At 44.4% G+C, this 12,482-nt stretch overlaps 1 protein-coding gene across 1 annotated transcript in view; it reads right to left on the minus strand.

The window, feature by feature from the left end:
- grin2aa (glutamate receptor, ionotropic, N-methyl D-aspartate 2A, a) overlaps positions 1-10,848 on the minus strand; it is a 103,975-nt gene extending 93,127 nt beyond the window's left edge. Inside the window, exon 1 of the mRNA XM_007904908.2 lies at positions 10,462-10,848. Coding sequence (XP_007903099.2) covers positions 10,462-10,848 — 387 coding nt within the window. The remainder of the gene's footprint in view (positions 1-10,461) is intronic.
- Positions 10,849-12,482: the final 1,634 nt, after the last annotated feature.

Genomic DNA, 12,482 nt, shown 5'->3' on the forward strand with positions numbered 1-12,482 from the left:
ATAGGATGGTTTTAATCAAAATCATCTAGAAATGAAATTCTCCTTTTGTTTCAGAAATACAATTAACCCATTTGATTTTCTGAAAGGATGAGGCACGGACATTTGTTAAACAACAATTAAGTTGCACAATAATAACAGCTCTAGTTGAGTGGGGGAGAGGGGAGGTGGCTGAAGTAGGAAGGTGTCTGAAAGCATTGTCAATAGGTAGTCTTAAGACAGTTTTGAAAACAGTGAGGGAGGGGGCGAGGGAGGGAAAGAGGGAGCTAGCGAGCGAGCAAGGAGGGAGAGAACAAGGGGGGAGGCAGAGGAAGATAGAGTGGGATTAGAGGGGCTGAAATCTCACCCAGTCAGCTCCCTATCCCCCAGCTCCCCAACCCCAGCAAATCAGAGAAGGAACTGAATGCAATATTGTTAAATGGAGGTGGGAGTATTACGAAGCTTATGTCTTTAGAAAGCAATGTCTTCAGGATTAGCTCGATGTTAATGTGATTACTTTATTAACCTCACCATGTAAAGCTTGGGAATCGACGTACATTATATTTACAGAGCGCTGCACAGCACATCCAGTTCTGATAGGGAACCAGAAGAATATGTCCCAGGTTATATATTTATGGTGACGTGAGCACCAAGTCTGTAAATATCAGTTTTATAAACACAGTAAATCCAAAAACACAGGAATGAATGAAAGGGACGGTATTAAACAAAATTCACTCCAATGGCTGTTCGAGGGACAATGCTGTGCACAAGTTGGGACCTCCCTCGATGTGAAAGGCGTTATACAAATGTAATTTTGTATTGTATCTTTGCTTGCAGAATACACAGTCCCAAAGCCTGTGAGGTGCTTTGGGACGTCTCAGCAATGCATTAAGGCACTGGATCAAAATGCAAGGATTATTATTTAATGAACACAAGGAAATGGTTGAGGAAATACCGCAAATCCCACCCCACCCACCCACCAAATCACCTCTCCCTGAGATTTTTCCATTTCACACTCGTCAGGATGGTGTCCGCGAGTGTTTGTGTCACTCGCGGACACTCTTACAATGACTTATTCCAGCTCGCAATCCTACACAAATTTCCAGGACTGGTCTGATCCATTACTTTGAAGTGAAACAAATCTCTATGGAGAGCAAACAAATAATAATAATCCTGGCATTGGATATGAGGCCTTATCACATCGTTGAGACGTCTAAAAGCACTTCACAGAATACATTGTAAAACGGATTGACTGTATATTTTGGGGACGTATTACACCAGCTAATTGCAAACAGTCGTGGATTGAGTGACCCAATTTTTTTTGAGGGATTATTATCCTCGGAAAGCGATCTACCAATCGACTAAAAACCGGATTCCTAGATACATAGGAACGGGAGTAGGCCATTCAGCCCCTCAAACCTGGAGTTGAGGTACCTCAACCCTGTGCGTCATTCGATAAGATCATGTACCTCAACTCAGCAGTAAATAAGGTTCCTACTTGCTGCTAGGTAAACAGAGGCATGTGGAGTAAGGAAACTTGCCTAAGGTTTCACCCCACGCAGGAATCGAACCCTGGTCCTCTCGCCTACTTACCACTACTCTACGGAACTCCACAAAGTATGCAATAATCCGCTGCACCATGAAGACCAATTTCTCAAAGCCATTTTTGGTTCATTTTTAATGATAATGCATAAATTTGATATTCGATCTAAAGTAGTAAGAGCGGTGGAAGAGCATTTATGGTGATTTATGTGGATTTGCTCTCAGCTCCCATTCGATGTGAAAAGTTTATTTTCAGAAAACCTGGTTAAAAAGGGGTTTTAATAAGGCTGGCTCAGGAACATCTATCAGTGCACAGAAGTGATTCATTCACCTTGTGTCAAGTAACCATCAACTGTGTTTCATTACTGGGGTCTGAGCTGACATTTATGCTCTCACACCACACAAAATGGGCAATTTGCTTCTGCAAAGACCATGGTGGTACTAACAAGCTCTCCCAGGACTTAAGTACAGCAGAGTAACCGCAACCATATCACAAGCTTAACATGAAATCTTCACATTGATCTGGTACTCAGAACAACAACTCAATTTTATACAGCGCCCTTCACATAGGGTCAACGTCTCTAAGCTCTTCACAGTAACGGGGCCAAGCAAGAGAAAGAGAGAGAGAGAGGTCACAAGCAGCTTTTACACTTAATATATGTATTGCTTTAAAACATGAGCCTGGATTCACGCCCCGACTGTTTGTGGGACACTGCTGTGGACAACTTACTGGCTGCTGCATTTCACCCAAGGCGGCACTTTACAATATATCCTGTGAAGCACTTTGAGACTGCTCAACGATTTGATAAAGCACTATATCAAAGGCAAGGATTACTAGTTTTTATTATTAATGACAGCTAAACATTATTCACATGTGTAACTTATGTATGAGATCTCATCTTACTCTGGAAATGGCAAGCGTTTCATTTTGATTCGTGACAAATATTAGGTGGGATGACAGCCTGACTGACTGCATTAATGCGACAATAAATTTTAATCTTTTTAAACTTAAATAATGCTTACTGTAATACTTTAATTATAATTTCTTTTTACAAAATTGAGCAGGTTAGCTTACTGAACGGCTTATCTCATCTTACAATGGGTCCTTGAGGGGTAACAGAGGGTGGGTGGGGGGAAGGGGTCGTTGATGCGAAGTGCTATGAAGCATCCAGTTTGGAACAGTCGTGTCGGTGAGACCTCTCTTCATCACCGTGATTGGCACAGAGACGTTAATGTACCATCAATAACAATGATGGTTTGGGTTTATAAATCATCTTTCACATAGGAGGACATCTCAAAACACATTACAACAACAAATTATACTTGTAAAGCGCTTTTCACATCGGGAGGACGTCCTGATTACAGAGGTAGAATAGGAAGTGGAGCTGGGTGGGAGATGGGAGGAGAGGGTAGTGGCCAAAAGTGCAATCAAAGACATTGTCTTTACACAGGTTTTGAAAGGCGGGGGTGCCGTCCTTTGGATGAGATGTTAAACTGAGGTCCTGTCAGCCTGTCCAGATGAATGTTAAAGATCCCAACGCACAATTCGAAAAGAGAAGGGAGTTTCTCTCTCCCCGTGTCCTGGACGACAATGCTCAGAAATGTGGTCATTCTCTCAAGGCTGTTTACATAGTTACACAGTGAATCAACAAGGAAACAGGCCAACTAGTCCGTTCCAGTGTTTATACTCCACGCAAACTCCCACCTCTCCCAATCAGCTCTCTTACACCCCTCCATTGTCTTCTCCATTATGTCTGCATCGAGTTTTCTCTGAAATACATTAATGCTATTTGCAGTTTCCAGCAGCGAGTTCCACATTCTCACCACCCTCTGGGTGAAGAAGTTCTTCCTAAACTCCCTGCTAGATCTGCTACTGACGAGCTTCGATTTATACTCTCTGGTTTTGAGCTCACCAACAAGTGGAATCAGCCTACTAACCTTACTGAATCCTTTCATAATCTTCAACCCCTCAATCAGGTCCTCTCTCAATCGCCTCAACTCTAGAGAGACAAGCTCCGATCTGTCCAGTATTTGTTGATTGCTCTATCCAATCATCCCTGGTAACAGACTGGTAATTCTACACTAAACCTTCACCAGCGCTATAATATCCTTCATGTCATATAGACATAACTGTACACATGCCTCCAAATGTGGTCTAAACGGGGCTTTATATAAATGCAACATAACTCTTACTTTTATACTCTATTCCCCTGGAGATAAAGCTATGGACACTATTTGCATGGGGGACAAAGCCAGAAAGAAAAAACACTGGGGCTATGTGCAAATTGGCTGCCACTTTCACCTACAAAATCGAGTCACTACACCTTACAATAAATCGCTTTGAGGCGTATCAATAACGTAATAAGGAGTTACGTCAAATGCAAGGATTATTATTTTCTACCTAGTTCCCTCTGAGATCCTGCCTCAGCCACTACACCTGGCTGAACATTCCACATCCTAACAAGACCTCTGTGTAAAAATCAATCCTTCCATTTCCCCCTTTGCAAATTATTTTAAATTGATGCACAGAGAAATTCACAGTACAGAAGAGCTTCTATAGAAATACTCATAGATCCTCAAAAACAGTCAACTGAACACATTTTGCCATCCATATAACTGCAAGCCTGGCTTTCACCACTTTGTCCCATGCAGTGTGTGTTCTGTCAGTCCGCACCCATCCAATTCTGTAGCCAAGCAGAGATTTCTCTTGTTAATCATCCAAGTTAATTAGCTGCTTATGTTGGTTGTCAGTTCCTGGTACCCACTCTTCTGTGGGGGAGGGAGAGAGATTTGAATTCTCCATTGATGCACTTTAATTTTAAACCTACATCTTGTGCTTGCAAGTCTTTGAAATGCAACCTCATTGCGTAACCTGATTGGTGTTATTGCACTGCAGCTCACAGTCATTGGAGACGCTCAGTGTGTGATCAATACTGCCTACCAAATCCCTTTCCTTCTCAGCTCCATTAATAGACACCCCCTCACTAAGCGCAGTGCTCACTGCTCCTTATCCCACTACACATCACCTCACCCTTACCTGCTTCTTCTCCTCCTTACATTATTCATCTGCCCACATAAGCAGGTATTATTAGAAAGTGTTATGAGAAGTGCTCTCCACGTTACAGTGTGACAGAAGCACCCCATATAAAGATTGGGCCATCTCCCCAGTGTGGATGTTAAGGTAACGAGTCCTTAATTTCCCAGCTAGTCTCTCAATCTTCTTTTGACTAATGGGGCACCTTTGCCATACTCTGTTCTCCAGACACATCGCTGGGGTTTGTGAAACTCCTGAACAAACTTTTGGTGGATCGATCCACTGCCCAATGCAAGGCTCACCCAGATATTCTTCCTACCCAACTGACCAAGGACTAAGAGGTATGGGGGAAAGAGCGGTTAAATGGTGTGTTAGCCTAGCTCAGTGATAGCACTCTCGCCTCGGAGTCAGAAGCTTGTGGGTTCAAATCCCATGTCGGGACTTGGACTCACATAGCCTAAGATGCACTTCAATACAACGTCAGAGGCACGTTGCATTGTCAGAGGTGCCATCCTTTGGACATGACTTTAAACCTCGGTCCCATTTGTCTATTCATGTGGACGTTAAAGATCCCATGGCACTATTTGAAAAGGTAAGGGAGTTTCTCTCTCCCAGTGCCCTGGCCTGCAATCCCCCAGATAAAATTGGTCACTCGTTTCATGGCTGTTTGTGGGACGTTGCCTGTGCCAACTGTGCTGCCACATTTGCCTACAAATACACAGTCACAGCATTTCACAATAAATCCTGTGAAGCGCTTTGAATACACTATAAAGTGAACTGACTTTATATTTTGTGGGTGAAATGCGCACACCAGTGTCCCACAAACAGTCATGGATTGAGTGACCATATTTTTACCCCTGAAAAGCGATCTGCCAATTGACTAACAACCAGATTCGTACATATTGCTAAGTAAACAGAGAACAAGGAAACTTGTTTAAGGTTTTGCCCCACTCGTGAAGCGTACCCAGGTCCTCTCGCTTGCGAGGAGGAGAGTGCTCTAACCACTATGTTATAAGAAAGTAATTTGCACCTGTCAAGCTTGACAAAACTATTTTAATTCACAGGATTGAAAACATTCAACACTGCAATTTTCCTTTACTTTAAGTAAAGTTGCCTTTACTGACTTCTTAGTTTGAGTCGTGTTCCAGTTTCTCAGCTTCTAATCCATTATTTGCAGTTCATCCAGTCAATGATCACACTGGAATCAAGGGGAAACTATCTTGTGTTCAGACTGTTTTAAGGTCTTGCTCCCTGTATTTTAAGTTGTTATTGTGGTGAGGCAGTGTTGACGTTTGTCCATTTTGACCTGTTAACTGATCTCATATTTTCACATACCAGATTCAGTTTTAATTGCTCTGCAAACCTACAGGGTTCACAAAGTCCTGTTACACCCAACCCACATTTCTTTTTCTTACAATCAATTTTTATTTTCTGTTGCAGTCACGTCAAGTGTAACATTGTCTGATACCAGTAACTTCCTCCTGACTCCATCGATGTTGCGGAAGTTGTGGCACCAAACATGATGACGGATCATTACATGCCATGAAAATGATGGTGCGCACACACACATGCACAGAAAGCATGGGAGTAACAGGACTTTGTGAACACTCTGAGTGTGTTTTACAATAACGACCACACCGCCTTTGGCTTGTTGGGAATTAGAACTTATCCACCAAGACAGTACTTCACCAGATCTCCACAACACCTGGATTATTACATACCTGCTTTGGGTTTGTCTCCCCAGAGGTAAATTATCCCCATTTAGACCTTGCTTACCTCCTGCACCTAACCAAGCTGCAAAGGGGTAAAGTTGACCCAAGCAATTCAGATGTTTGCAAGTCAAATACTCAAGCAATTGAGGATGAAATAAGGCTGAACAAATGAGTGAGGTTGTTTTCATTACAGTAAAATATTAATATAGATTGGCACATCATGTTATTCCCCAGATGTCACAGTTCATAACTCAGCTTATATGTACTCATGAGATAATAATTCCTGGGCACATTGTTGAATGAGTCAACATCATTAACCTGCTCCCACACAATCTAAGTGTGACAGCTCTGGTTCAAATATTTGCGTGAAATACTTGGCTCATAAATGTCAATTCCGTACAACTGACCTGGTATCTTGACAAAAGCAATTGACAAGTGGAACTGTACAATGATATCGAATGAAATGAACCACCTCCATCATTTCCAAATATAGCAGTTCCATACACCAGGTGTCTGACATATGCGGAAACCCATCACCATACTTAAGAGAATCCAAACCAAACTGAGAATTTAATGCAGCCTACTGCACATGGAAATTGCAGAGATAGTTTGCAGGAATAACAATCCCCCAAATGAAATTGGTCACTCGCTCCATGGCTGTTCGTGAGATATTGCTGTGCGCAACTGGCTGCTGCGTTTCACCCACAAAATACACAACAACAACAAGATTACATTTGTATAGCACCTTTCATGTCGGGAGGACGTCAGGGGGGGAAGGGGGGGGTGGGGAAGGGGGGTGGCCGATGGCATGCTTGAAGAGGAGGGTCTTGAGGTGGGACTTGAAGGAGGCTAAGGAGGGGGGCAAGGCAGAGTGACTGGGGGATGGAATTCCAGAGGTTGGGGGCAGAGTGGCTGAAGGCTCTCCCTTGTCACTGCACATTATATTATATGCTGTGAAGCGCTTTGAGACGTCTCAACGACGTGATGAGGCGCAATATCAAATGTAAGGATTATTATTATAAATCAATCACAATTGTAGTCCCTAATAATGTTTCTATGCACATCTCAATTGGTTTTCATTTATCATGCTGTTCTTACTGTCTGTGGTTTTATGAAAAAAGAGATTTCTCAAATGCATTTTTTCGGACGTTCAGAAATAAATAACAGCAACTTGGATTTATATAGCGCCCTCCACGCCGGACGGCGTCTCAGAGCACTTAAATGAGATGTGTGAATGTCTGTAGAGTTTTTCCTTTATTTTTCATGTGAATAACTAAGTATTCTTTGGAAATAATAGTACTGTGGCCACCAGTAAGTGTTAGTAGCCACACACCGAAGCCACCAAACATTTTGGTTTGAGAACCACTGTCCCTGAGAGTTGCTTTGGCTTTCAATAGCAACACAAGAGTTAGAATTGCAACCAATCGAGTCCTGCACCACATGAAAGGTGAAGGGTTCACATTGGTATCACACCTTAGCTAACCTCAGTAATTTGTTATAATCCGCTGGGTGTATGACACATGCGGAAACTCATCACCGTGCTTAAGAGTATCCAAACTGAGAATTCTGTACATCCACCTACACATGCAAATCCCAGAGAGAGGTTGTTGGAATGGAATGCGCTCTCTCTCCCTGGAGGGATGGATCCTGATTATCTAATTCCGGACAGTATTAGGCGCAGGTTGGCAAGAGTCAAGGCTTGGGGACCCCAGAGTTGGAGTAACTGCTGGAGTCTAACCAGCTAAAACCACATAGCTTGCCATTGATAGCACTGTCAGGCAAGCTTTCGCCCACAAATATGCGGTCAATTCATTCTGTGAAGCGCTTTGAGACGTCTGGAAGACGTGAAAAGCGCTATATCAAATGCAAAGATTATTATTATTATTTTCCATTCCAATGCATTACAGCCTTGGCTTGCAGGGTTAACAAGAGCTGAGTGGGAGGATTCCCTGCCCCCAGTGACTCATAAAACCTGGTAATAAATGGCCCAGGTACGTGGTTAGGGTCTGACTTTACAAAGCAGTGCAGATTTAGCACACAGCCGTTGTCTGATCAGAATGGATGTAACCAGCTGAGATGAGAGTCATTTCATACACTTCAAAGGCTTAATGGATGTATTGCTAAAAGTGACCTTTACTGAATCAGATTGATATTAGCGGCTCTCTCCTGACATTCAAATGTTTTCTCGCTTATAGCACCATCTCGGCGAATCCGGTAGTGCTACCCAATTACAGCTGCAACTGTCGACCTCACGTGGGAAAGTACAATACAAAATTACATTTGTAAATTGCCTTTCACGTAGGGAGGATGCCCCAAGGTGCTGAACAGTCAGGGATTAGGAACATCGTTAAACCTCACAGATCGAGTTAAATCCTATTGTGTCATCATCACCAAGAAGAACACAAATTAAACTGCCGATAATTTTCAGTTCATTCTAACAGTAGAAATTATCTCCTTTCAGATAGATGATTTGATTCCTCCTTTATTCCTTCCCCTCCGTTCCAGAATGCAACATATTATCATTTTAATCCCCACGTCAGCACTTGGGATCACATAGTCTAAGATGACACTCCAATGCAGCGCTGGGTGGGGGTTGCATTATCAGAGATGCCGTCCTCTGGATGAGATGTTAAGCCAAAGTCCTGTCTGCCTGGACAGGTGGATGTTAAAGATCCCATGGCGCTATTCAAACAAGAGAAGAGAGTTTCTCTCTCCTGGTGTCCTGGCCAACAATCCTCCAAATAAAATTAGTCACTTACTCGATGGCTGTTTGTGGGATGTTGCTGTGCACAATTGGCTGCCACGTTTTGCCCACAAAACACCCAGTCACTCCACTTTATAGTTTATCCTGTGAAGCGCTTTGAGATGTCTCAACGACATGATAAAGCGCTATACCAAATGCAAGGATTATTATTATTATTTTAGGATAGCCCTGCTCACCTCTCTGTTTGGCAGCAAAACAACTGAGGAGAGTGTGAGCTTTGAATCCCCTTTTGCACGTTCCTTTAGGGTATGGAACAAGCTGGCTGTGTGTCAGGTGAAGACACAGTTCCTCTGTGTCACCGATGTCCTTCACCGGGGGTTGGTCGAATATTTAAAACGTCCAGTTCCGCATTTCATTGTTGCAAGTTCTATGCTCGTTCGTCCCAAGCATAGGAGGACGAGCCTGACTCAGGGTCAGAGTTTACACAGCACAGAGCATGGTCTCTGGCACCTTGACACCAACTAGAATCATAGAATCTTACAGCACAGAAACAGGCCATTTAGCCCATCGTGTCTGTGCCAGCTCTCTGAAACAGCTGTCCAACTTGTCCCACTCGCCCACCCTTACCCCATAGCCCTGCAAATTTTTCCTTTTCAAGTATATATCCAATTCCCTTTTGAAAACTACTATCAGATTTGCTTCCACATCTCAGTTATTTCTGCTACAATGTTTTTCTGTGTTTTCCCCCCCCTCACTCACATACACACACACACAGTGAAACTCCCTCAGTCCCACATCTCGTATCGCAAGGAACTGTACGATTAATCTCTCCCGTGAGTTCCCACTCTGCAAACGCGTGACTTTCGCAAAAAAAAGTGCACTTTTTTTTGCACACGATTGTTGTAAAATGACGACTCTCCAAAAGACACTATCGCAGCAAACACACAAATCAAAGATGGGTTTTCCTTTCTAACATCTTTCATGACGTGCAGAAATACCCAAAGCTCTAACAACAACCGGACAAAAAGAGAGAGGGTAAACTCCACGGTTCGGGATTGCTTTGTACATCGCCTTCACCCCCTCAGATACATCATATCTTCTATTGATATTTAAGTCTTATCGTATTTCCTAGCCTCGAAAGACTGCACACTCGTCAAAAATAATATTAGTTGCCAGCAGGTTTCGGGCTATTTGGGAGTGTTGCTTGCTTTGTTTGGTTGCCATTAAAATTGAGGTCAAGTGAGGGGGTCAGGGGAGGGGGTGGATGTGCCCTCAAACTCAATCGCACCCACAAAAAGGTTGAAACCCAAAAATAATTCAAATCAGAGCAGTGCAACAGAGGGAAACCCAACAAAGTTTCTATTCATCACAAAGTATTCATGTTTTTTTTCCCTCCATTGAAAAGGGGAAAAAGTAAGGGTTGCTGAGGCTGATTTCACACACGTATAAATTCTTACAGCTGGCGTATGAGCGAGCGAGTGAGCGAGACTTACTTTGTCTGCCATGATCATAGAGGAGCCTCCGTGAATGCCCAGGATGGGGATGAAGGTGTGAGACGATATAAAATCCAATATCTGTGCGATGGCCTCCTGATCCGTGTCGTCAGCAAACACCACACCGTGGATCTTGGTGCCGGACATTAGGTCACACACGTGGGTGATGATGCTCTTGGGATCTGTGTGGTTGACCTCAATCATCACCACGTTGACATCGATGGGAAGTTCCTTGCTCCAGGTGTCTCTGATGTCCGCCAGGTAGGTGGTGCGGCCCAGAATCACCGCGATGTTCAGCGTCGGGTAATCCTTCTGCACCGCGCTCACGTCCAGCCGCAGGGCGAACACGTGGAAAAAGACCGCCGTCAGGAAGCCAAGGTGCCCCATCTTTCGTCCTTCCATCCCCTGCCGAGGCAAGGCCAAGAGAAGAAGAAGAATATTCAGCATTGTATTCGATTCAGCGCCTTATCACGTCATTGAGACGTCTCAAAGCGCTTCACGGGATGTGCTGTGAAGTGTAGTGACTGTGTATTTTGTGGGCGAAGATTCAGAAACTCAACACATTGCACCACATTGTCCCTCTCTCCCCCTCTCCCCCTCTCCCCCCCCCCATTGAGGGTCAGATAGCAACACTGTGTATGTGTGTGGGAAAGCTCACTCACCCCCCAGGCACCACCCCCCAGGACATCTGACCACACACACACACACACACACACTGACCCCACATCTGGTCAGTGTGCTTTTCACCCCCCAACACTCACACACAGTTACACACACAGTTACACACTCACACACGTTTTACATACGGTTAAAATAAAGAGCCAGAAGGCAGAGTCGGCTCACTGCCCCCCCCCACCTCTCAGTTTAACTCTATGCTGTTCGGGGTCCCCGTGTTTCTCGGCCCCAAACATGTATGAAACGTGGCGTTTAATCGCATTTCACGCCGCAGCACAGGGTAGAGATTGAGGGGAGAGCGCTGTCGGGAAATGTTCCGGTGTGTAGACAGAGACACACACAGTGTGTGAACGGAATGCGCACCGGGTCCGCAAGTCGCGGGTTGATCCGCACCGGTCGGTGAGGAGCGAATGCCTTCGCTACGGACGCGCAGCGCATTAACGCAGTTTTTCTGAGGTCAGCGAAACCTTCCAGTTACTGTGCCACCGCAGTGGAGGGTTTGGGGGTTACAACTTACATTCCACATTGATTCTTTAACATAAATACAGTGTATATATATATATATATATAATAGACAAATGGCTTTCACACATTTTATGATATGAACCATCTCATCCCTCGGTTCGGATCACACCCAACCGTTACCACAAGGGGCATTTTTTTCCCCACGGAATGGTCTATTGGGGGTGATCGATTGATTGATTGATTATTGGTTGATTGATTGATTGATTGATTTATTGATTGATTGACAATAAACATCGACCACATCCACCAAACCCGTTCCTCCTCAATAACCGCCCTCTCTCCCTTGTCTTTTTTTCTGAATCTCAGGCTCTGTGCACAGACGCACAAAACGACGGGATGAATTGATGGAGTGACTGCGGGATGTGGACATGAAGTTGACGGGGACTCGGGTCCATCCAGGCGTGAAATGACGGTGCAGCAGCGCCCCCTACCGCCCCCCCCCCCCCCCCCCGCACACACAGCGCCAGGCAATTGGTGCTGATGAGAGAGAGAGAGAGGATGGAGAGAGAGAGAGAGAGAGAGGGAGAGCGCTCAGTTAAAGCAGCTAATGTGCACGTTATGTTGATGTGACATACCTTGAATGTCACGAAACTCGTGTCCTGGTTGGCATTGTCGGGAAGCTGTGCCTGACTTGGCTTTGAGCCCCATAAGGGGAAGGCAGACGAGTGCTGCATCTCCCAACACAAAGCCTCTCCTAACTTCCACTCCTGAGCTTCTTTCTATTCAACAGCGACTCTTGGACCAGGAACTAACGGAGTATGAAAGTATGTAAACTTGGTCTACATTTGGGGGGACCCAGGCAGCCCCATTAAATATATATG

The sequence above is a fragment of the Callorhinchus milii genome, unplaced genomic scaffold (assembly GCF_018977255.1).
Source record: "Callorhinchus milii isolate IMCB2004 unplaced genomic scaffold, IMCB_Cmil_1.0 Scaffold16, whole genome shotgun sequence".
NCBI classification, from domain to species: domain Eukaryota; kingdom Metazoa; phylum Chordata; class Chondrichthyes; order Chimaeriformes; family Callorhinchidae; genus Callorhinchus; species Callorhinchus milii.